At 39.6% G+C, this 26898-nt stretch overlaps 1 protein-coding gene across 1 annotated transcript in view; it reads left to right on the top strand.

Annotated features, from left to right (window-relative positions):
• ANK2 (ankyrin 2) overlaps positions 1 to 26898 on the top strand; it is a 365935-nt gene that overhangs the window by 13423 nt on the left and 325614 nt on the right. Inside the window, exon 2 of the mRNA XM_075420874.1 lies at positions 16772 to 16830. Within this exon, the coding sequence (XP_075276989.1) occupies positions 16810 to 16830 (21 nt within the window). The 5' untranslated portion in view covers positions 16772 to 16809. The remainder of the gene's footprint in view (positions 1 to 16771; positions 16831 to 26898) is intronic.

Here is a 26898-nt window from a genome sequence, read left to right on the forward strand (position 1 = left end):
GTCTACAAAACCTGACCTGCTTGCAGATTTTTAAATTATTGACAGAGGTAAAATAAAATACATCTTGTATGCTAAGGAGAGATGCGGTTGTAGTGGTTATTACCTTACTGATATTATTCTTGCTCTCTTTGCTTCTCCCATCCCAAGTCTCAATTCATGCATTTAGGGGTAAGCCTACTGCATTTTTTGGTATTGATGCCAATTTACTGATGATATAAAACAGCTGCAAGAAATTCAGCTTTTAGTTTTAGTTGTTCCCCCTGCTAGGCTGGCTGCTATTTTCTTCTAGAAAAAATTTCACTTTCAGAAACATTACAGTTCATTAATAATGTAAGAACTTTATAAATTTTTATCAAGTTGAAAAAGAAATAAAGGCTTATAAATCAATACTTGTTTGTACTGCAGCAGAAATGAAGTCTACTGTTCAAATACCAGTTCAGCCAGCCAGGCCATGAAAACTAATATTGGTTAAAATGATGTGTTTTAATATTCTGTGTTTGTTATATAAAAATTGACAGCCCTAATTTAATTGACCAGTTATTAGTTTCCTATACTTTAAAAAGCAGATATAAAAAATTGTCTTATTATTGAAATACAGCATAACATATTAACTGATAGAACATCAAAGCAAAGCAACAAAGAAACTATATTTCAAGTCTTTCTTATAATGTGTGTTTTTTGAGTGTAAAGCTGTTATTGCAAGTGTAAAAAATAATTAAATGGGAAATCAGATTGTTTTTCAATCTAAAGGTATTGAATTAAATTGCATTATGATTATCATGATTTGCTGAGTATCCCAAATAAATGTAGTGGTTTGTGTATTATTGTAGAAGGCTGTGTAATTAGTGCAACCAGAAAGAGTGATGCAGGATGTCTGTTGACAAGAGAATACTTATTGAGGAGTGCTGAAGGCTTCATCTGCTTCAGAAGGGAATGAGAGACAGCAGGAAATATTCCCCTGGCAAGGTTAGTGGCAAGAGGATCAGACCCTCAGGCCTGTGCTACTGCTCTGCGACTCACCTGCTGTGCAGCTGAAACCAGAGGGACATGTGGCACTGCACAACCAGGAGCACAGCAAGTGTTTTCCTTGGATGCTAATAAAGCATACCATGGTTATGGCGTCACACAAGAATGCAGACGTCTGATTTCCACATTTTCTAAGTCATTTTAAAAAATGTCAGATCTTAGGTGGCTTTTTGGCTGTTTAGGATAAATTAAATGGCAAGGTGTTTCTGAAGTGGTTCTGATGTTTCTTCTAAAATTCAGTTTATCTGGTTTGAAATAAAGAATAAACCTACAGAAGTTGCTGAGCCTGTTGCGTTATAAATGTGAGCACTGTTTTGGTGGGCCTGGGTTCAGAAGCTGAATGGTCTGCAGGTGCGGTGAGGCTCCAAACACTTAAATGATACATGGAGCCTTTATAACAGATTTTTAAATGCACACTTTCTGCAAGCCACTTCGGAGGAGTTGCTTCAGGTATTGTGTTCTGCCTCAGTGTACTTGAAGACGCGTCCATATGAAACGTATGCCAGTCAAGGCAGACGTCTACGAAAGTGAGTTAGCTCTCTTAACAAACTGCACGTTCATCAGCTCCCCTAACTGTCGTGTCTCCTGGATTAAGGACTAGATTAAGTCTAGATGGATATTGGTGCCTATAGGTTGTCAAGTTAGAAAAAGATTCTAAAAGTTATTTAACTTTAATAAATATTTTCCTGCTTAAAACCTGATTTGTGCAGGTAGGAGTTATCTTCTGAGTGGATCCAAATATCCCGTGCCTCTCCCTGACTTTGCAGAACTTGAGGACGCGTTGCATCTTTCAAAAGGCTGTGCTTTGTTCCAGTGGCACTCTAATTAGCGGAAAAAAGCAAATGGGAAATTCCTTGAGCACAGTTGGAGTGAATGTTGAAACACTTCATGCAGAGCTGAACTCCAATTCATTACTGTACTGTAGGCAGCTTTCAATATAACAATGCCAAAAACTGGGCTGTGTTGTGCCAAAGAACCAGCTCTACCAGCGTAGTCTAAACAAAATCCAGGCGCCTCTCTCTCTGACCTTTGGCAGCCAGTTAATGAAACCTCGGGGAGATTTAAACTGTCACTTTAAAATGATGCAGGAGGGTATCAAGGCAACATCGTCAGTGTCCACTCTTTTGCTAACTAAAAATATTTGGTTTCCTGTTCTCTCTCTGATGCGGGTGTAAAACTGTGAATCTTCACATGAGAATATTAGATAATCACATAGGATATTCTCTAATTTGGGTGCCTTGTTTTTCAGGTTGTGTCTCACATTCTAATTTTAAGAGAAGTTGTGTTTCTAGTCCTTTCCCCTATGCTAATTTGTAGCAGTTCAGAACCGCAGTTTGACTTTCTAAACCGTCTTAGTTGTGGGGCTCCTTCCTCTTGCACCAGCATCCTCTTAACAAGATAGGACTTCATGAGCAGACCATATTAGGCTGATGTAAAGCAGCAAAGCTCCTAAGTTGGAGCTGTGGGTTTTTTCCCCTCACTGTTATGAGTTTGAAATGTTGCAAGCCTCCAACTTGATTTTTGTGTGTATGGGTTTATTATTTCTCTTTTGAACTTAAGTTACCTGTGTAAATCTTCTGGAATGACTCTATCATCCAGAAGAATACAAAGAGTAAGAAATATTGTCTTGTTGGGTGTGCAAAATGATGAAGGCTTGCTTTCTTTTAGAGGTGTGATGGCACTTTTTTTTTTTTTTTTTGAGTGTGGTCTCTGACATATTAGCCAGAAGAGCTACAACATGCTTTGTTATGACTTCTAAGGAATTCGAAGTCCTAGTAGGATATTTTGGAGGATCGTCTCTGCAGTGTGGGGACTCTCATCCAGTCTGGTTAATTGTTTGCAGATTTATTGCTGAATGTGACCAGATATCAGGTGATGTGTGTGTGTTTCTGGAAATATAATGATGTAGCAGCAGAGCACAGAAGGTATCCTCCTGCATCTTGGTAACACTTGAAAGAGGGACATGAACGTTCACTTTATGTTGTCAAAATTCTGACAATGGTGCTGTCAGCTGGCAGGAGCATCCCGCTGGTCACTTAAGAACAGTTATTTTCTGGCTCAACTGTAATGAAAATATTCTCTTGTATTCAGTTGCTTCTCCTGTTGAAATTCCCCCTTGTGCCTTCACAAAGATACACTGCTGCTCCCTGCCCAGACTCCCAGAGAGATAAATCCAGCTTTTGTTCTACCAAATTCTTTCAGCCCGGCACTGACAACGCTAGTGGCCTCATCTGATTAAATCTACTTCACTGCCGTGCAACATGACAAATGCTTTTGGTTCAAGTTGAATGGTAAAGCTTTTGCAAACAGGAAAAACAGTTGTCAGCTGTCACTGTTGTGGTACTAAACGTGCATTGTGCTAGAACAAGCAGACAAAAAAGCCTATGGGGCGTCCAGCAGATCAAATGGAAAACCTACTTAGGGTACACCCGGTTCTATTAAGACTTGAGTGTATTTTTGTCAAGACTTGTTTAGCAACAGAGGGGAGAACATCTGTCAGCAATTCGTAATGCAGAAAAATACTGTCTTTTGCTCTCGAGAAAGCCTAGAAATTGCAAAATTATATGATACTATCTTTTTCAAGATAGGGTGTTTTGAAATCTTAATTTGTTTTGCTTAAAAATACAGCTTTTTGACATAATTTAAAAAAATGTTCAAAAAAAGCTCTTTTGAGTAGTGCTGGAGACAGCTATTTGGCTGCAGAGTGGTGGCTCTGCTTCAGAGATTGAGATATGAGAGTGAAACGGGGTTGAAAGTGATACCTGGACATTTGGCATGACCCTGGGTATGGAGTTTCTTGTGCAAACGCACACACACCTGAGTTTTTAAGATAATAGACTTACCTGAGCAGATATATTTTTCTGGCTAATACAAAATATTTATTTTTTCGGTGTACCTAGTGCTTAGTCATGTGTTATCACACACTTCTGAAGATCTGCTGCAGTAGTTAGTGGTGCCATTGTGAAATCAAAAGTCTCTGGGAGTATTTCTTACCGTTCCAGAACTCTGGATCAAATCTTTCCAGGTTCTCTGTGTTCTTATTCCCCCTGCCCTGCTGACGAAAGAAGTAGAGAAAGTTTCTTTATTACAGGATATGGGACAAATCGGGATATTTCTGAGTTACGTTTCTTTGTGTGTGTTCTCCACTCTATTCCTTGTTCTCTTTGAACAGATTAAAAAAGGAACAAGTGCTAGCTTTTTGTTTTTCTTAAATGACTTGCATAAGAATAGGCAGCTTTTGAATCGGATTTTATTTTGAACTCTTTAATCTGGAATATTATAGGTCAGCATCAATGCTATGCCAAATCTATGCTTAATCCCAAACCAGATGAGACTCAGATGGGCATCTGATCCTTCATGCAGAAAGTCCTGTGCATGGTACTGTGCATGCTGACGTTTCCTTTTGGGGCTGTTCTTCTCAGAGGTTATTCATTCAATCATTCTTTTTTTTTTTTTTTTTATTAAATACAAGCAAAGTCCAAATAGATCAAATTCCAACAAAAGTTTCTGTTTTAAAACCAAGTCAAACATAAAATACTTCCCTGTATGTGTTTTCCACCAGATTCAGACATTTCATATCTGGAAGGTGAGAGAAGGAGCAGCGCCATCATTGAATTATGGCCATCACTGAATTTAGCCTTCCAAATATAGACCCAGAAATTATCTGTGTAAATTGCTGCGCTAACCACCTTGTACAGTCAGACCGTGGCCATGTCTGCCTTGCCATTTACTGGCAGACCTGCCCGCTCACTCTGTTTTTCAGGCTGGCTGGATACCGGCCAGTTCTGACCCACAGGCATAATGTGCGAGCTAATACCATTAGTGCTGCTGAGAGCATGGGGTAACCGAATGAGACTGGCAGGGCTTTCGGAGCGGAGCCTGTTCCTGCGGCAGATGCGTTGAAACCAGGGGAGGCGGGCAGAGTTCTGCAGACACTGCTACGCCTTTAAATATGACAGCTGCTAGGCAGGCTGTCTAATGGTGAGTGACAGCTCCTTTTTTCTAGAAGGTCAAATGTAAGAGGAAAACAAGTGACCTTTGCTCATGCAGGTTGTTCCACTTTTGTTTTAACAGGTGGTTTTGAGTTTTTTCTGAAACTTTTTTTTGGGGGGGAGAGAACGAAGATGTTACTGCTGCCCACTCATTCCTTCCCTCTTGCCTTTATTCTTTCTTCTCACCTCTGTCTTCAGAAAAATTTCATCTTTTTTGTGCTCTAGGAGGAGTTCAAAATGAAAGAGATGCTGCAAATTTTAATCTGAATTTCTTACCCCTGTTTTTTTCCCTTCTCATGGAAGGGAATGGAAATTGATGGAAATAAGAGTTATTAGTGTTGTTTGGGGACCCCTTGTTTTTTCTAAATTACATAATAAAAATAATGAGTTTAAAAATATCGAAAGAAAAAATGACTGTGATGATGATGCTTAAAAATAACAATAATAATTGCAATCTCTGTTTCTGCCCTGTGGCACTTGTCCTTTATACCTCCCCAGACTGTAGGGAAACTCCACTGGGCTTTTCATACTGAACATGGAAATGTTGACCTGAAGGTCATAAGCGGCTTAATCCTCAAACTGTTGTGTGGAGCTATCCTCATGGTTATATTTTTATAATATGCTAATGGCTTAGTAACTAGCGAAATGCCTATGCCTGTCAGCTAAAGAGCACTAACGGTCCTACTTGGTCCTTAATATAGTAAGGACATATCTTAATGACTGGCATTCCTTCCTCCTCAGCTGGAGAGCTTTGTGACCTTCCCTTCAGTTTGTTTTATATTGTAGCTGTTCAGGAATAGCTAGAGCTACCGGCTTTTGGGGGAATCATGTAACTGAAATAAAATAGTAATTTCTGCCATTGCCCCATTTGCTTCATGAGGTGTCATCCCTCCCTGCTCCACAGTAATCTCTCACCATAGAGCAGGCAGCAATTTGCAAGTCTAGCAAGAATCAGTAAGGAAGATTATTTTTTTTTTTTCCCCCCAAGCTACATTGATGTTCTGTTTCCTTTTTTGAAAAATTAGATCAGCATCTTAATTAAATAAAAGATTGCTAGCTAAAGCCTCTTGAGCATGTAACCTGAAAAATAGGAAGCCAAACAGAAATGACTGCGGAGATAATTTCATCTTGCAAGTAGGGGCATCAACTGTGCGTCCTTCAGCTTAGCTTCCTAAACCATATATTGAAGTCTGAAGCCACTTGGCACCCAGTGAATGTCACGGCAAGCTGTGCTGTTGCCCTGGGGATCAGGAATCCCTTGTGATACCATGAGCACGGTTGTCAGAGGACACCTGTCTTGAGAGGGACAGTAAGAAAATCTTCATGGGTCACATAGCAAGAAAGCTACTGAGCTCTTGGAAAATGTGTCAAAACACATTAATGCTGTAAGCTAATTTACCAATAATTTGCGATTTAGCAGTCATTTCTGCTAAGAGGTGTTTTTTTTTTCCATATGTTCTCAGCATTAATCTCTCTGCTGTCAGTGGAAGTAATGGTGTGTCCTTATGGTGGACAATTATCTAATTACTGGCCATTAATAAGTATGTGTAGTCTCTGACCCGACAGAGACAGGAGGAGTGTCGGACTGATTGGTTGTTCCCTCTGTTCTTTATGTCTGCTTACTCCGTTGTTCGATATTACAGGCCAAATTCTGCACTGTGTGTTACAGGCAAGGAAAAAACTCTTGCACTCGCTGTTGCTGAAGATACAGAGCAACTCTCTGGGAACGCTCTCTGTGTGGGATTTGGCTTCTGATATGACTGCTTAGGTGCTGAAGCTGGCCTTGTGCCAGGCTCTGCTCCTCTGTTGAGGGTGAAAGTCAGCATGCAGGATCAGGGACTTCTGCAGGAGAGGAAGGCAGATGTGGTTCTTCACTACTGCGCATTGGTACTGCCCCATCTTCCATGACTGGGTAGCTTCATGGAGATCCTGGTTTGACATCGTGTTCCAATAGTTAGTGGGTTTGATGTAGCGACAAATGAGATTTCTTGCTGTGGAATGTCATGGTTGGAGAGAAGATGGCAGCTTTGGGGTGTTAATATTTCAAAGGAAAAAGATCTGGAGGTCTGAGGAATAGCTGTCCATTTTGCATAGTCATCTTTCAACATTGAGTATTGTGTAATGTGGAGACCCAGAAGGCACAGAAGACGTTGAGGTTACTTACAGCGTTGGGTCTCTAGTCCAAACTGAAATACGTCCTAATCGCTTCTAGACACTTGTCTGTATTTGGATTGTCATATTGACATGACTGCAGCAGAGCTTTCACTGCTTCCTTTCCCCTTTACTATGCCTCCACTCTTGATTTCCTCCACCCCCCCAGGTAATAACTCGTTTACACCTGTGATTTATGCCTCTAACTTAAACCCACCTCGTGTTGGGTGTGGGTGTGTGTCTTTGTAGGTGTGCCTCTTCTAGTGTCAGTCTGGACTTAGATGGATTTAACCCAGTTGCATGAGTAGAACCTGAAAGCTCTGGATTTTTCTTGCAGACATTTTTGGCATGTACCATTCTTGATCATCCTCACAACTCTTGTTGAAGTTTTTATCATGGTGATGAATGCAATGGTTGTCTTTGCCAGAATTAGGCTTTTGGAAGTATGGAAGTAAAGCAGTAACATGAAACTAACTTTACTCTTAACTTCTGCTGGCTCCATTTTTTTTCGCTAACATGGAATATAACAGGTATCGCTTCCAGAGTTCACCAGAGATTCTTCCCTTCCCACTTCAAAACAAGACCCTTTGTTTACTAACAAACTGTTGACTTCTCTCTAATCGGATCATAATATGAGCTTACAATATTCATTGCCCTTCAAACAGACGCTTACAAGTGTTTGCCTTCTGTTTTCCTTGTATGCAGATATGTGCAAAGCCATTTCTTTTTTTGGCCAGCATTATTCTTGTGGTGTTTTACTATGGTTTCTATAAAGCATATTTCTCAGTGAGTATGTTCAGCCCTGTCCATTTGTTATGATATCAGAGAGTGCCTCCTCGTTTCCTTGTACTTTGCTGTTGCTGTCCTTTTCCAGTCTAGAATCAGTCCTGGATTCCAATCTTCTGGAGTAGAGATGGTCTTCTACTGTGTCTGTGTTGGGGCATGATGATGTGTTTGGTCCTTCAGTAAAGCTTCTGGTACAGTGTTCATAGGAATAGGATCAGCTAATGCAATAGACAAGACTTGCTATAGAAAAGATCCCAAACAAACAAATGGAAAACCACTGAAAGATGATGACTGTAGGGGTGACATGAGGATATCTTGCCCAAGGATCTTCTGCTTGAGGCTTGTGAAGTGATTTGTCCAGGGTAGGATAAATGAGAAGTGATTAAGAATGTCTTGTCTGCTTCCAAAAGAGAACCAAGGAGGTGAGATGTTTGAGAAGTATCTGTTAGCAAGCATATGATTGTCAGGTAGCCTGAACAAAGTCAGCGGGTACTATCCCTTAACTAATGAAGGGCTAAGCTGAGGTAGAACTGCATCATGCAACTGTACTGCTATTAACACTAGATCTACCTGCATCAAAATACAAGTAGCATTGAAACGGACATCTTGTAATGAGTGACATCAGTATAACACTTAGTAAATGGTTTCTGGGTTTTCCTGTGAAATCTGTTCTGCTCAATGTATAGATTTCATTAAGCAAAATTGGAATTAAGTACCATTCTGTGCGAGGGGCAGAAATTTCAGATGGGTTTTTCATAGATCAGTTACAAAAAGATGGTGTGGTAGGAGAATTCAGAGAGCTGCTGTAGAAAGAAAGAAAGATATCATGAGTTCTTCTCTCTTGCGTGTTGGTATTTATATTGGATGAGCAGAAATATTCTATCTCCCTTTCCCTAAAAGATTAAATAGATTGCTTTACTTCTAATGTCTAGATTTACTTCAGTAGGTACTTTGGATCCAGATACCAGACTTTTGCACTTTAGTGTAAGAAGACTGATGTAATCACAGTGAATGAAACCAAATATAAAATACTGCATTGTAGCTTTATACATATAATATATATAGATATATATATAAAAAAGTATATTAGATTGCCACCCCACCCTCAAGATTTAATCAGAATTTGCAAGACCATTAATTTACTGTTAATACAAAACTTAATGTAATGCTCTAAGGTAGACAGCTGCAAGTACACAGTGGATTTAAACTATTCAAAACCTATTGAAATATCTCTGGTGGTGCTTAGGAGGGCTAGGAGGAAGAGAGAGTAAATTACTATTTCGACATAGTTGCTATCCTTATAAATAGTACTGATGGCTTCAAAGAGTTTGCAGGATTAGGCTCTGTAATGTTAAAGCTCCAGTTAGATACAAGAGCATTTTTTTGAGGTGTTTTTTGTTTTTTTTTTTTTTTTTTAACTGAAAATATTGAGAAGAGCTTTGGACTTTGAAAGCCTGTGTCAAAGTAAAGGAGTTCATGCTATTGGTGTTTTGAATACTGGGTGTATTGTGTAGTTGGCGCTGCCCCTGACAGTATTGTATCTGTGAGCTGAGCTCTTGCTGCCTTCCAAGGAACCTGCACAAAGGCAGTGTTTGTTCTCCTGCTCCGTGACCCCGGTGACTCAGTGTCCTGCCAGGGTGCTGAAACTGTTTGCTACAGAAAAAACAAAGCTGGCTGTAGAGCCCTTGAAGAGGAGGATGCAGAAGCAATTGGTTGGCAAGTGCTGAACCAGAAAAATAGGTAAATATCTTTTAATACATCAATTTAACATTTTGGGCAGTGCCTAATAGTCTCAAAGATACAAATTAAGATTTGTATTCAATGTTTACTGTGCCGTAGGGTTTAACGTTGAACTTTATATGTCGGAAGTGGTACCCAGGTGTGGATTTTAACCACTAGGAGTGCGTGAAGAACTGAGCAACAGTAAGTTAAACCTCACTGGCTGTGTTTTTGTTTGGAAAATCTGAAGCAAAAGTTCTGACAGCTAATGCACCGCTACTCCTATGCGTCTGATACCTGTAGGAAAAGTCCCCCCCACAAGAAGTCCACCAAGGACCATCCATTCAGTATCAGAATGCTATATATAGATTAAAATTACTTTGTCTTCTGGTATACTGTCGTTTTTGCTTGCAGTTTGCTCTGTGTAATGGCTTCTTGGAGTGAGTCATGCGCCCCAATTGAGTTAAGTGAGATGAACTGCGCGAGTTCATTATTCCCGTAGTTGCTCTGAGTTTTGCCTGATGTGATCTTAGTGATTTGACAGAATTCATATAACTTCCTGATGCATAATTGTTAGTGCTACTGTCATGAGTATAGGCCTACAGTTTCTTCTTGCTTCTTGCCTTTCCTGCCAACCTGTGCAAATGTCTAAAAATCTAAGATTAAAGCAGCAGTACATATTTTGATTCTATGAACTGAGACTGCTGTGATGGAACTTGGAATGGGGATGTGGTTTTGACGTATTTAGACCAAGGTAGAGTTCATATGAAGCTGCACCATCTTTCAGAAGTCAGTATACCGGGATTGCTCCTGTTGGTGGGGGGGAAAAAGCCTTTCTTGTCAGAATAATTATTTTTCTCCTAATTTCATTTTCTCCCAAAGCTTCAGTTTATTGTGTCTCAAAAGCTGGAAACTCCAAAGAGACCAGAAGTCTTGAGGTTTCCGTTTGTGATTTGATATGTTCTTTTTGGTGCCTTCCCTGCATGGAGAGGGCAAGAGTGAGACCAACCAAGCTGGACAGGACAAGGCAATGACATCTGATGGCAGTGAATGTGTGATGTGTGAACTCCTGGGCCCTCTGCTATGCCCTCTATGACCTCTCCCACACCCTGCCTATCCTGCCCATTCCTGCTGGCCTTCTCTCTCCCTGCCACTGCCTTCTCTTCTCTTCCCTTTTCTCGGAAGACCATGCTGATTATTAGTTCTCCATGCAGCTTTGGAGAGAAATACGTGTAAGGGAATCCCACATATTAGTGTGCCAAGGAGTATGTTATCTCACATAGTGATTGCTTGCACATCTTTAACTTCTGTTCCTTAGAACATTTCATTCTTGGGTTTTCTTGACCTCTCTTCTTGTGCTTCCCACCCCCATAAAGTTTATTCTGTGCTATCTTCACTTTCTTGCCTGGATGCATCCACCCTAGCTTACGTTTTCCAGGCTTTCTTTTTGCCAAGATCATGACACCCACATCTTCAGAAGTGGGAAAATGCTACTGGGCCAAGTGCCTGCTTCTCCCAGTCACCCATCCTCTCTCTGTCCCAGTGGCCATATGTGGAATGTTAGGGTTTTAACCACAGAGACCCTGCTTATAGCAGCATACCTAGAGAGATGTAGATACACTAGGTGATATTCAGTAGCTGGAGACCGTTTCCAAAATTATTTACGAATGTTCACACAGATGGTTTTTTTACATGCAAAATCTCCTGTGAGTCTGGAAGAAAACCCAGTCATGTGGGGAACACAGTTCTGTTTGCTTCCCTCTTTCAAGCACCCAGGCACAGCTATGGAGCTTTGTTTTCCAAGGTAAAACAATTTTTACCTCCTTTATACAGGAGAAACAAAATTATTTGGAAAGATAATAGTGGTAAATATCTTCTTCCATTTACTGTCCTTCCACATAGGAATGCTGAGGTGAGCATTACAGTTGTGCTGAGTGTGGTTTGTTTAGTACGGAAGGAATATGAAATCTGATTTAATATAACTTTTCTCAGGCTTCTGCTTCAATGAGTTGCAGGTATCAGGATAAACAAGTAAAGGTATTACGGAACAAAAGTAAGGGAAGACAGATAAATTGTTGCAGAAAAGAGGGAGCAAAAAATAAGACTGCATTTCTTAAAAGATTAGTTCAGAATAAGATTTGTAAACACAATATATGTTACAGTGAAGGATAAAAGTTACTTGCTTGGAAGAATGTGTTTTTTAATCGCATTCATATTGAAAAAGCGGATGCAAGAACCTGGTATGGAAATTAAACCCACAATTATTTGATGGACATGGGATGAGCCAAAGCAGTTAACAGGGGGATCACTGTAAGACAGTAGTACTTTACTGCTGACTCTTGGAATGAGTACTTTGAAGATAGGGCAGCTTATTATTAATCTAATTTGGTGAACACAAACCCTGAAGGAAGATCTGTCAGTGTTTCACAGAGTGGATGGCAGTGTACAGATACTATTTTTATTTCAAGTCCCCTCTGCAGTAGTAGGAAAAATATGATTTCAGTTTCATGGCTATATTTATGTCTATAATTGCTGGTTAATACAATTCTGTTCAGAGTTTTTGGAGGATCACTTCCAATTGTTAGACAGACAAGAGAGACAGCTTCATCCGTTAGCACTAATCCTGTTTCACAAGAAGCTCAGTGTTTAAGCTGTTGTACTGATTCCTTCTCTGATTCATAATAACTATTGCATCTTTATCCTCTAAAATTAGAGGAAGTGTGGCTTAGTCTCATGGATAAAGGTGGTCTTATGACACCTGCTACTAATGTGTTCATTATTTCTTTCCCTACAGTGGATGTCGTATTTCTGTTAAAAATTAATATTAAAGAAGAAAGCCATGCTTATTATGTACGGTAACATTTCTGAAGGTCCTGTTGTTTGTAGTATGCTGGTATGGTATTGAGAAAGGGGGAGGACGCAGTGTGAAAAGACACCATCAGCTCTTCATACAAATGGTGGAGTCTAACTTGCAGATTAGTCATTTTAACATCTTTTACTAGCACGGCTAGATTCACTTCAAATGCCTAAAGAAACAGTAACGTACTCTTTAATGGATCATCAATTACTCTGATATTTTTCACTGCTTTATAACACACTTTATGCATCCTCTTTCCCCAGGCTGATGAATATTTAACTGTACAAAGTAGAGCAGCTCCACAGAAGAAACTGAGATGCCTGTCCAGAGTAACTGAGAGCTTGGTGCTCAGGAAGGGTTCTTGGATGGTGTGTTGGCATCATAAGCTCAAATGATTGTTTTACCTGATTCAGAGCAGGATTTTCAACCTAGTTCTCCACAATGTTGAGCCTACAGCTGAAGCTAAGTATGAAATCTATATTTGGCTGATTTAGATACCAAGTGTTACCCAGGGCCAAAGAAATCTTTTTTTGGGGGGAAGGGATGGGCAGGAGGGAAGGAAGGTGATACTAAAGACTTGAGTGTTCTTGAAACAAATCTGTGGAGATCTACTGCACACTTTGGCACCATCTGGGTTACTGAGAGGTAGTTCTTCTGCAGGGTAATGCACACAACAAATTTTCAGAACTTTGTTGGTCAAGCATGTGCTTAACTGCTTTCTTGAACAAGTAGAGGTTCAAACCATGTCTACATCCCATTTAATCATGTGCTTAAGTGCACAATTAGGTTATTTTCACAAGTTAAGTTGTTTAGCTGTTGTCAACTAGAAGTAGTGACAATTGCAAAGCCCGGTGATAGCTCAGATACAAGAATCTAGGAGCAGCGAGCAACATGTGCTCTCAAGTAAGTGTGCCTTCAGCTTGACGGTGGCTTGGTGTTCCCTGAAGGAAGGGGTTGAGATGCCGATTGAGGTCTAACAGCTTATGTCCTGTGCCTGCACTAAACGATTTCTGAATCAGTTTAGTCTTGGATCCCTTGGGTTGTGAAGGTGCAAAATGAAGGACATTACGTGAAAGAAATGGTATGGGATTCATTATCTGCACATGAGTCGCCTCATTTGGAGTCTGTCTGATCACTGTTTCCTGCATAACTACTTTTCACTGATAAAAGAGAAATGTACACCTCACTTGAGTGGAATGCTTGTGATCTGCAGCTAGAATGGGCAAAGGACAGCTGAAGTATGTGCATTCTTGATGATTCCTCTTAATGCACAACAAATGACACTTGTGGTGATTTCAACTCTTCTGGTATAAGCCCCAGGCAATTGAATCAGCATCACACTTACCAAAGGGCAAAGGTATTTTTTCACAGAAATAAGCTTTAGCTGTAGCACTTGAAGTTTAATATGCTTTTTTTGTATGGGGCCCTCCCAACTTTTTAAACTGTGAAGCAGGCATTGCAAAAAAGTAGTTTTTATTATTACTCAGAATTCACTGTGGAATGGGTTTGTGGGTAATTATTGCAAAAAACTGTGGGAAAACTAGCAATGAGAGTGCCTGTGATAAACAGGATTAGTTTATTTTCTTGTCAACCTTGAGAACTATGGTTCCTTGTAAAGGGGAAGGCGGGGGGGGGAAATGAACCAAACCTAAAAATTGGCACATTTCATCAGACAGTTCTAGTCAGATGGCAATAATACATTGAGCTGTCATTTTAAGGACAAAAGTGTATAGCAGTACATCTTAAATCCAGCTAAAGCACAATAGTGTAATAAATTCTGAAATGGGCTTATACACTGGAGAAATATGAATTGTAGCTGGCAGTTACATTTCTCTTGAAAAAGACTAAACATATGCATGCATATGGACTAGAGGATCAAAATTTTCTGCTTGGAAAGAAGATGATGATATGAGTTCTGCCAGGAAAAAAAAGTGTTCATTCAGAGGCATTGCAGAGCAGGCTGACAGGAGGTGGAAGCAGCAGAACTTGTGCAGTAGATGTCTGAATTTGGCAGTAGTTTAAAATTCAGTCTAAAGTTAGTTGAGTACAGGCAAAATTAATGTTAAGCCTGTACACTCTGTTCAATGTGAAAAGTGAAATTTCTATCTGAAATTTTTCAGAAAGCTATGGCAAGCATAATGCTGGAAAGTATGGGGTTATGATTTAAAGAAATTCAGATGAGTTTTTGATTGAATATGAAAGCTATTTAGTTCTTTTGGGTTTCACCTGTGTTTCTTATTTTCAGCTTGTGGTATTGGTTAAGAAAACATCTGAAAAGCCAGCATATGGCAAAAGTGGTGGTATGAATGCAACAAGAAATATCTTTCTTTTCAGAATTAGTGCTTATAAGAATATATTTTGGGTAGTTTAAGGATTATCTAAGACAATCATACCATTTATAGGATGTATTGTAAACTTTTAAAATTATTTTCAGTTTGAGTATAGAAAAGGAGTAATAAATGCAATTCGATCATAGAAGACTGATGGATGATACATTAATGGGAGAAATGGCAGCTGAGACAAGGTTTTGTTGGAAGCAGATGGAGTGTATAATGACGTAGAAAACTATGTTTCTGTGGAAGAGAACTGTGAACTTCTCATGCAGGTGCTGCTCTCGCTGCTCCTGACTGGAGGGTGTAGTTCTGTTGTTTGTTTGTAGGAGTTACATGCGCTGTGGCTCCAGTGTCTTCCAGAAGAAACGTGAATTTGGTAGTGCCAATAGTCCTTGCTTTGCTAAGATTTCACCTAACAATTGGTAAAACTATTACAGCTCTTCCTCCCAGGTATATATGCTTACATGACTGTTTCAGGTTTTGATTTTCAGGTACGTTTTTAGTCCTGATTCTTTAAGCAAAAAGCCTGAAAGATATGATCCTCATAAAGCAAGGAAGCAACCTAAAATAAAGAAATTCAAGCCCCCTCATACCAAACTCAGGTCTGGGTTTGCAAACCAACTCACCATTTTGACTTGTTGGAGGCAGGAGCCACCTGGCAACTCCCGCTTGGCAAATAACGTGTGCTGGTCAGACTATCTCTACTCGCTGTTGTTGTGTATTGGTTGCTAGCGTTGCCAAGTACTTTTCAAAAGCTGTCTGTTCTGTTACAGAAGTTGTGCTTTAATTTACAGTCATTTCTAAAAGTGCTTTAGGACAGTAATGTTGTAAGTAACCAAAACTGTTTCTATACAGTGTGGGGAATTACAGGACTGCAGGATGGATTTATTTATTATTTGGGCAAACGTGAAATACAAGTCCAATTCGTTGTGATAACCTCAACTTAATCACTCAAAAATTATGGATTTTGGCTATTTCTGGATTTTGACACAGTTATCATTAAGAATTTGAAGTTTGGAAAGGAAAAGCCATGAATACAACTATTCCTTTCCAAAGTGAAGCACAGTAAAAGCAAGAAAAGAGCACCGACTTCCAAAAGGGTTTCGATGGCTTGAGAGGAAAAGGGAGGGCCAGCAAGGAGGATGAAATTACTGAGTAGTGAATGAGTGAAGATGCAAGCATTGTTGGTAACAAGCTTTCTTCTGCTTTCTGAGCAGTAACTAACTAGATCCTCGGATGGGCAGTGATACCTACTGTTATATGCCATTGTTTAATTTCCAAAGCCATGAGACACTAATGACAGAACTGAAAGAAACTCGGCAGTTAAAATATGGATCCTGTGGAGATTGGTACGAAAGCCGTACCAGATTCACAGAACTAATCTGTCAGCTAGAGTCTCACGGTTTGCTGTCCTGTGCTCTGTCTGCTCAAAATGTGTTTTTTTTTCTTTTTTTCTTTTTTTTTGGTGCCAGTAGCTGTTAAGAAGTCGCACAAACGTCTGCCCAAATTTCTGTACTGAAGACCACATTGGGGTACTTTTGCTGAATGTTTTGCATTTCTATTACTGCAACTGCAATTACAACTTTTTTCCAGAGTAAATACACAGAATATGGAAATTAAATTACTGAGGGCATCAGGTAGCTTATATTCAGAAATCGTTTACTGGGGAGGAAAAAAGTAATAATATGAAAAAAAATTTCTTAAATTCAATTAATGAATGCTTAGCTGAAGCAGAAGTGGAAACATGTCATCTAACCTAATAATATAACCAAATCTCTTTACCCTAAGAGTCTTGCCTAATTTGTAGCTGCTGAAAACTTCCAGGGGAGCAGTGGTGACCAAGGTATGTATTCATGATAGATTTGAAAACGTAGAAGGTTAATATATTATTTTCTTTTCTTTTTTAGGTAAGTAACTGAAGGGGACATGAAGAATTGACATTTAAATGGCCAGCATGTTGCAAAAGGTATTTCACTTTAGATTGAAGAGGAATGCACAAATAATTAATTTAAGTACATATCTAATGAATATTTCCCTCTTTTACAAAAAAAAAATTTGATTAAACCTCCTTTTGTTCACTGAATAATTGAGAGAAGTAAATATCACTAAGCTTGTGTTTGGTGTTCATGCTGTTCTTAAGTGACATCAACATCTAATGGGAAACTGGATGCTATTCTCTTCACTTTTTATCTATGTAACCCATGCCAATAGGCCAAATGCCACCCTGTGTGGCAGAAGAGTGGCTGGAAAGCTGCCCGGCAAAAAAGGACCTGGGGGTATTGGTCAATAGCCGGCTGAACGTGAGCCAGCAGTGTGCCAAGAAGGCCAGTGACATGCTGGTTTGTATCAGGAATAGTGTGGCCAGCAGGACTAGGGAAGAGATCATGCCCTTGTACTGGTGAGGCTGCACCTCGACTACTGTGCTCAGTTTTGGGCCCATCACTACAAGAAGGACATTGAGGTGCTGGAGTGTGTCCAGAGAAGGGCAGTGAGGCTGATGAACGGTCTGGAGAGCAAGTCTTATGAGGAGTGGCTGAGGGAAATGGGATTGTTTAGTCTGGAGAAGAGGAGGCACATTATCGCTCTCTACGAGTACCTGAAAGGAGATTGTAGTGAGGTGGGTGTTGGTCTTTTCTCCCAACAGGCAATAGGACAAGGGGAAATTGCCTCAAGTTGTGCCAGGGGAGGTTTAGATTGGAAATGAGGAAAAAATTTGTCACTGAAAGTGTTGTAAAGCATTGGAACAGGCTGCCCAGGGAAGTGGATGAGGCACCATCCCTGGAGGTACTTAAAAGACATGTAGATGCAGAGCTTGGGGACATGGTTTAGTCGTGGAATTGGCAGTGTTAGGTTAATGGCTGGACTCGATTTTGAAGGTCTCCTCCAACCTAAACAATTCTATGTTTCTGTTAGCCCTTCTGTTTCTCTGGTTTGCAGTGACGCCTTTGAGCATGCAGGTAAAGTGTGGTGCTTCACTAAAAGGTCGCAGGCTTTTTCAAGGTAACACACACTGCACCATTCAGTAGTGGGAAATAGTTGTGGGCAGGGAGTCTTCTTGAACTCTGCTTGCTGTGCCTATATGGACGTTTCATGCTTCTTCGCTATCACATGACATCTAGACTGGCAGGAGGTCCTTACTGTGTCATTGCAGAGAAGACAGAAGAAACTGTTTTTAGCTAATTGGCTAAAATTATTTACTGTATGCTAAAGAAGTAGAAGGAATAATATGATGATGAATGGAATATGTAGTTATCATGCTTGACCTTTTTCTGCCCCAGAGATTTTGTCTGAGGTCAGATGGGGTATTGCTAATTTTGCTGCTGGGCACTGGGAAGTGTGTTAGATGCTGATCATAAAGTTGATAGATGTGTTGCATCTGAATTCTAAGAGATGATATCACTAAGTAATGTTGAGAAAGCTAAACTGGTATCTGATCTCTAAACAGCCACTTTCTTGCCAGCCAGATGGTTATGTAGGTATGCAAGGGCTTACCATGTGTTGGGAAGCAGTATCTGCAAATATGCTGCTAACAAATTTCTTGAGCTTCTGCTGATGACACCCACACATAAGCTTCAAAGCACACCCTGCTATATTTTGTTTGCAATAATTGTCCTACTGATTTTTTTTTTTAACTCACTGATAGTCAATTATAATTTTGTAGAATGTTTGTTGTCACATGTAGTAGTCTGTGAAATCCATCAGAAGAGTGTAGGTTGATGCAAGAACAATGGTTACGTAGAGCAATTCCAGTTAATACCTGTTAGAGATGGTAACGCAAAATTATTTGGAAAAATCTTCAGAAAGGCTGGTTAAAGAAAAAGAATTGCATCTTATAAAAATGTCAACGTTTCCTAATTATTTCCATTAGAATGAAAGTTATACTACTTAATATTTTTGACAGAAAAGTGGAAGAGAAAGAGACATTTTGATTAGGGAGTGTGTGTGGGACTTGGAAGATAGAATTAATTTCTGATCTCAGTAAGGCAGAACCGAGGTTTAACTCTGAATTTCCTACTTCTGAAAAGATTATGGAGACCACTGGGTTTTTGGCTGTTGTCCTTCTCTAGATTTTGAGTTAAAAAACCAAAAACTATATTGGGCACAAAGATTAAGTATTCTGTGACAAGAGTGTCAGCTGAAAAATTCTGACTGGCTTTGCCTTTTGTAGACTTTCCACTACTGGCTGCATGTAACTATCATCTTTTTCTGCTGTTCTTCCTGATTTTCTTTTCTCCACTGGATTTGTGCTGACATGGGAATGTCATGGAGAAACAAGCCTCACCTGAAGCTGATTTAGTGAACTGGAGTTTGAGAATATTTCAGCTCAAAAAAAAATCTGTCCAACTAAAACTTCTATTGCACTTGATTATTCTGAATTGTGTTTTAAGCAAGAATTATTCTGAAAGATGGGATATAAATCTGTTGCAGCTAAGCAAGAAAACTTTTTTCTCTCCTGAAGCTTGCTGTAGCTCTGCTAGCTCAGAGGTCCTTCTGAACAGAAGCACAGACATATCAACATGTAGAAGGTAGTGATGTCAGAGTTCTGGTTATTATCAAAGAATACATTCCTTTGTGGGAACTAAAAGTTTGTTTCAAGTCCACAGAGAATGCTGCAACATAGTTTTAGCGTTTTAAAAGAGAAATCACTTGGCTAGCATTAAAACAAAATGCTGCTAATTGTGGCTGCTTTAGATTTTTTCTTTTTTTCAATTTGAGCAGATAAACATTAAGAAAACCTCCAGTTATGAATCAGAGGCAAAACTTTAGTACCTTGGGAATGATGGGTGGATCCCACAGTGTGGTATAGTCATTGCTTTCTGAAAGTGGGGTTCGGAGCACTGAAGGTCATTCACTTATTCTTGACATTTACCTTCTCCAGTCTACCGACGCTGACGTGGAGGCCTGAGTGCATGAATTATATACTGTTGCTTAAAACTGGTTTCAGGCTTTGGAAGAGCTAGGGTTCCCTCTTCAAAGTGGATCCTTCCAGCAGGCTGAAATGCATCCTGCTTAAGGGAATGGTTCCCCTTTAGTCCATGAGATGAGCTTAGGATTCATAGTATAGCAGAGACACAACTGCCTGAAAATACAGTAGAGTACAACTTTTGCGTTACTGGGATTTTTCTTAAGTTACTTGGAACTGAAATAAGCTATGTAAAAATCAGCATTAATTACTTGTGCACTAGTTTTATATACAAGAAAAAATATTAGATCTGATGCAATGCTTACTGAATACCTCATGTATTAGTTTTACACTTGCCAAATACAAGTTTGTCCCATATAGTTTTATGTCTCATGGGCCACAGTAGGATACAGTATGGGGAAGCAGATATAATGATATAAAAATATGAAATCGGTGATTTGTTTCAGGCAATTTAGTTTATTACATTTGACATGTTATCAGGTCTCCAAAACATAAATAGAAGCTTCCTCTTGGAAACATGTTGTGTCCTGTCTTAATGATCATCTGCAGTGCATTATTATTCCTCCATTGTAACTGCTTTCTATCAGAAGCCATCAGAGACTCTGCTGCTGAGGAATACAAAATTCCTTTAATTTTTATGGGAATAATAATTCAATTTTATATTATGCCTTTGAAAGTTTTCAGAGATCATCTCAGTAAACCAGGCATTGCTCTGAGCTGCGTTGTCACCATCTCAAGCAACGAGCCATATTGGTAAGGCTATAAACATTATACTGAGATTGTACAGTTCATTCAGATAAATGACCAGCATGGTAAGAACAGGGGTTCTCGGGAGTAGGTGAAAATCCTCTAAGATTTCAGACTGTCACTGTTCTCTAGTAATTTTGCCTTGCCTTTTAAAAACCCAAGTTTCTCGCCTGGATGATTGTAGAGGTACCTGTGGAAATGAGACATGTGTTGTCACTCAGTCCAGCGGAGGGCTACAAGGATGGTGAGGGGACTGGAACATCTCTCCTATGAGGAAAGGCTGAGGGAGCTGGGCTTGTTCAGCCTGAAGAAGAGAAGGCTGCGAGGGGACCTAATATATACTTACAAATATCTTAAGGGTGGGTATCAGGAGGATGGGGCCAGACTCTTTTCAGTAGTGCCCAGCGACAGGACAAGGGGCAATGGGCACAAACTGAAGCATAGGAAGTTCCGTCTGAACATGAGGAAGAACTTTTTCCCTCTGAGGGTGACGGAGCACTGGAACAGGCTGCCCAGGGAGGTTGTGGAGTCTCCTTCTCTGGAGATATTCAAGACCTGCCTGGACAAGGTCCTCTACAGCCTACTGTAGGTGACCCTGCTTTGGCAGGGAGCTTGGACTAGATGACCCACAGAGGTCCCTTCCAACTCCTACCATTCTGTGATTCTGTGATTTCCGCAGTGCTCAACTGAGCATTTCTACTGCCTGAAATGAGGTAGGTGTTCTCATTATCTTTTTCAAGTCTATAGACACTCAGCAGTCAGACCTGTCTTTACATATGTATTTTATATCGCAGAACAAAATGTGTTTATTTGCCATTGGTAGGTAACAAGTTGGCCAGTCTTGTGCTGTGCAGCAGGGAAACGCTGCCCTGTCTTTTACTCTTCAAGCTTTTGATAAAAGGCACTTGCTGGGTTTATGGCAAATGGTCTCCCCAGCTTTCCATGGAGCCAGGCAGCAGAACAGGCATCACCCTTTCATTCCTGTTAACAGCCACATTTTTTCCTTGTTGGTGATCCTGACTGGGACAATTGCTACTACACCTGATAAAATGCCGAGAGAGGCAGTAATTTTTTTTTAAAACGGAGTCAACTGGTGGGATGTTATCCAACTTTACTAGAGAATGTGCCTGGAATCTCTTAATGATCATCCTGATGGCTTTTCAACATTAGAGAACCAAAAACCACTGTGAATAGAAGCTGAATGGCAAAATCTGCTGTATCTCTGAACTGGGAGACATTTATTGTGTCTTATGACTTACGTATGATAAACGAATCTCTTTGCAGTCAACTCAATGTAGTTATCCTTTCCAAGTGACGCAGTTTGTTTCTGATGTATGTCCAAACAAAGAACAGAGGTACACTGGATTTCTGTTATTCAAGGGCGTAAGAAGCTTTTTTTTTTATTTCTCTGAGTGTAATACATTTTATTTCTAGTACCGTATTTTTGGAAGAAGCAGGGATCGATTGGTCTCCGCTTCCTCATTAGTAAACTTGCACAGGTGCATTGGAATGTGAAGGGGCATTTCATGAGAACATGAAAAAATATACAACTGAAAAGTGCTCAACAGGACAGCAGCTCTCACTGGAGTGGCTTTCTGTCTGCTCTACAGGCAAACATGGAGCTCAAGATGCCAAGGAGAACTTTTAGTGTCTACTCTGACTTCAAAGTGAAGCAAAGGCAATGTACTGTTTTGGAAACTGGATTCTAGCTTGGAGGGGGAGCATTTGTTCTGGTGGGCAGGAAAAAGAAGAAGGAAAAAACGCTGTTTCTTTTTCCAAACTGAGTTATATTTCTTTTTATACAAATTTGTTGAAGAGTGCTGCACTATAATTGTTTGCATTTGCAAATGATGTTCATAGAGCTAAGCACTGACACTGGAGAGCAGGTGAATTTCTGAATAGGATTTACCTTCATTGGTTTTAACTTTTTTCCAGATCCACAGCTAGGCAGTGGGATTTTCCCTGCTGAATAACTTAAAAGATAAATATAAAAGGCATTCTTTACTATCTTTCCATTAAAACTACTTCTATTCTCCTTGCCCTATTTTTTTTTCATGTTAGGCTTCTTTTATGAACATGTGTATTCCTTTATGAGCTAATACACTGTACATGATAGTGTGCAACTTCTACACGCTAAGCTTATTCAGCTGCTATGATTTCTGTTCCACACTAATATTGCAATCTCTTCATCCACTGGAAAATATGATATGAAAATCTGAGCAGGTCAGACCTAGCAGGGAAGGAAAATCCTCTGTGCAGTTTGATGCTGCGATATACAGGTACAGATTTGATGGGTAGTAGTGCAAAGTTCCTGACAGTGGAGTTCATCTCCTTAAGGATCTGTCCTGAATTCCTTAAAAACATAAGTTACAGCTGTGTTTGCTGTGTCTTTTTCTTTTTTGAAACGTCTGGCAAATTCTCTATCTTGACAGTAGACTGCTTGTATTCATTCCAGTAAACTTTTAAAGAGTGATTTGGTGCTTGGAACAATCACTGAAGTATTGACATGTTTGGCAATTTACTTTTCTCTTTAATGTAAAGAACACTAAAGAATATTGGGTTAATAAAACAGTAGTATGGGTAACTGCAAGCAACATAGTATTGTTTTTTGGAGAAAAAGCCCTACTTGTTAGGTTCAGTTTCTGTGGAACTAAGAGGGTAGTTCTGCATGCTAAATTCAGCTAATGTCAATGGAGAGGAGTCAAGTTTTGGAAACGGAGCAAAGGGAGGATGTAATTTTTTTTTTTTTTTTCAGATATACGTCTGCCTGACTGAGAAGAGTAGGGAAGGAGCTGCATAATGCCTAATTGGTTTAAAACCGACTCATTGTTTACTCCTGATAACTAGACTTATAAGCACTGGGAAAGATTTGGTTTACTGAAATGAATACAGAATTGGATCCTACAGTTTGTTTTGGAAAGTTGGGAACTGGCCATGCTCTGCAGCCTCGTTACACCTGGAGAACTTTGTTGCTTAACTGTAACCTCTAATGGGATACTTTCATATTTTTATTTGTATGTATTGAAAGGTTTGATTCATAGGTGCTCAGTAACAAATGCAAGACTGCTTTTCCTCTTTACTTCAACAAGTAGTGAAGATCTTTGTTTCAGGCCACTTGGTTGCTTACCAGGACTGGTATTCTGTCCATTAATGGTGATATGTAGGTAAAAAAGTTGTCTGAGCAAAGGAAAGTTGGTTTTCCACAGTGTGAACAATTGATCTTCTTACCAAAGGAAGATCACATGCTCTGTTGGTGGTATTTTCTTTTAGGTAAATTCGTTGTTGTATTAGTGAAAAGGGCTGTAAGTGGAGGATATATATGCTTGTATTAAAGATTTGCATAGTGAGCAATGGAAGTTTTAGAACTGACAGAAGGATCTTATGCCTACACCTTATCTTTGTTTTGTAATTTTTTTCCTCCTTAAAAAAAAGTGGATGCAGAGCTTCAGGATTTCTTTTTATTTGTTAGCGTACATTAAAAGTTAAATTGCATCTTCTGAGTTTTGTGTCTGAAATGTTTGTCTGCACAAACACAAAACACAGTGTCCCTCCCCGTGGCAGGGGAGTTGGACTAGATGATCTTTGAAAGTCTCTTCCAACCTAAAGCATTCTGTGATTCTACGATTCTGTGAAAAGTTGTAGTTCTAGGTGTACTCCTTTCCTTCCAGTTGTGTTGCTGTAGCCTAATGTTTATTTTTGTGCTGCATTTAAAAATGGTACAAAATGCATACTTTTAAATTCTGTCTAGACATACAGTGATTTTAAGTTGTGACTGTTATCTGTGTGTTTGAATTTTCTAAGGAACAGATATCTACATCTGAAAAAACAGCATAGCATTTCACATAAATGATGCTTTGTTGGCAGCTTCAGGGGACATGAAAGTTTGAATGGGCATAATGAGTAAACTACCCTTTGACTTTAGGCTGTTCCTTCAAAACAAGAATGAAATGGTGTATGGTGAGTTTGCACTGCTGTTTGCCTCCTTCTATTTCTTTGTAGGTACGTGAAAGGCTGATTTTCTTCATGATTAATTTAATCCATTGTGGTGTGGTCTGTGTTCAAAAATGCAAGGAAAAGCATTTTTATCGTAACCAAAATGAGCAAGGAGGAGTCACAGTTATTTTCTTTTGATCTTCCTGGGATCTGTGACTACAAAATGGGAGAAATCCAGAGCCCTATGAAGACTTAAAAGTATTTCACTCTCGCTATTTATCTTTACATGGAATGCTTTCAGATGCTGGGGCAATTAGTAGCTAAGCTAAATACAACCGGAGAGGGACTGCTCCATCAGAAATTAAAGCTAATGGGCTGCAAAGGCACACAGGATAATTCAAGTGTCCCTTACTAGGCTTGAACCTAGACTGCCACCAGAAGGAGTGGGAAGCTGGGTCTGTTGATGAAGGGCTAATTGATGCACCATGAATAAGTATTAGCTGTTTTAAGGTGGTGTGTAGCCGTGCTTGAAAATAGCTTTCAGTTCAGTAGCTGGGAAGAAAATGTGGGTGGAAAGCATCTCTTGCTTGAGGCAATCACTGTTTAAGAAGCAGACTGAATATGGCCCTTGCGTGGCTTGTTCTCTTCTGACTACTTTTTTTCTTTTTCCCTGGGCATAAAAATAGAAGAAGCCACATCTGATGGGCCAAGATCCCCTAAAGTGACATCGCTCTATTTAAAAAAAGAATCCAAAGTATAAATCCTGAGGAAGTGTCTGATATAGTCCTAAGCCTTTCCATGGCTCATTTTCCAGACATGAAGTAAAACTTGACATGTGAAGCATCAACTGCAAAGAGCAACAGTTTGGCTACCAGTGGGAGAATGGGCAGTTCTTATCAGCCAGACTATTTATAACATATGTGTTGAGAAAAGACTTAGTTCTAATGCAGTTTTTGCAGTTTGTGTATTGTACCGGAAAAGATGAAAACATAGGTCTGGCCACTTGTCAGAGCTACTTTTAAAGATATTCTCCTTATTTTAGTGTTTCAGATAATTGTTGGTTCCCCTCCACCATTTGCAGATCCTTTCATGCATGCCAGTGTGTGCTGGGGGTGTCGCTATTTTTTTTGTTTTATTTTTTTATCTTAGTGCATGGGCAGTTTTGGATGTGGCTTCTCAAAGATGAATAAGGATGGGAAATTAAACTTTCTCCAAATGCTCTGACAAATTAGTTGGATGCCAGTAGCTTTTTAGCATTCTGCTTTTCCGTTACATCTAAACAACAGAAGAGGGTTACCTTGACAACCAGTGCTGCAATCATATCATAATGCTTATCCAGCAGCATTAAAAATTATTATATACCTGTAGCACTAAATAGATAAGCTCAGTAAATCAAGCAAGGATAATTCCTGGTGTCTTTTGGAAACTGCAATTCAACTATTTTATGCTGTTCTTGTCTCTAATTGGTCTCCTCTTCAGCTAGCCAAAACCTTCTAGGCAGCAACGCTGCATCTTCTGCCTGGTATATTAACTGTTGGCTGGGAGTAAAAGCTGAAACCTAGGTAGTAACAATCTTAGATGAAATGTAAATGCAGAATGTTGTTGCCTCTGCTTTTCCCTTCCATGTTCCAGTGCTATTTCTGGCACAGGTAGAGGTTGAAGGTGGGGCCAAGGTATACAACTTTGTCAGGGTTTCAAACACCACCAGGGGATGTCCAAAGTCATGCTTTTAAGCTTATGCCTGACTTTAAGTGTATTTGTGTACTGCAGAAATATCACTCTTCTGTCTTTAAGTGCCACTTCAAAATGCACATCTAATCTTCTGTCAATCTGAGTGCTTCATGCGTATTCTCTTCTCTCTGAAGATTATTGTTTCACTGGCTCTGTTTCAAGAGTCAGTGCAAAATCAGTTGGAATTGAGGTTTGTATTAGACATAAGTGTTAATGGTAGAAAGGTTTCCATTGACACATTTGAGGGTGAGCTAGGTCAGTCTCACCACTGTTTGTTGTAATGGGTAGTGTAAGGTTTTTTCCTTCATAAAGTATCAGTGGCAGATAGTTAATATTCGTGTTTATAAAATCATTGGCTTCCCTAGACTGCTTTACAATAGCATGAAATAATTAAATTTATAATACCTTCAAACTTTTCATCTATTCAAAGTGAACAAGCTGTGATGACAAAACATTGCCCCCAGTTGTGTACCTTGAGTTAGGAATGCAAAGCTTTTAATGAACTGTTATACAAGCAATCTGTTTACTCCCTCACAAAATCCATTCTCCAGATTTACTTGGGGAGGGGGAAGGTGGGAAAGGGCTGGCAGATATTGCACGTATTTTAAAGTGACTGCAAACCTGCTCTGCAGTTTTTACGACAACCTATGGCTGCAACGTGTATGATCCAGAGGCCTGCATCTCTGCAGAGGTGGGAAT

Source organism: Opisthocomus hoazin, chromosome 5 (assembly GCF_030867145.1).
Source record: "Opisthocomus hoazin isolate bOpiHoa1 chromosome 5, bOpiHoa1.hap1, whole genome shotgun sequence".
Taxonomy (NCBI): domain Eukaryota; kingdom Metazoa; phylum Chordata; class Aves; order Opisthocomiformes; family Opisthocomidae; genus Opisthocomus; species Opisthocomus hoazin.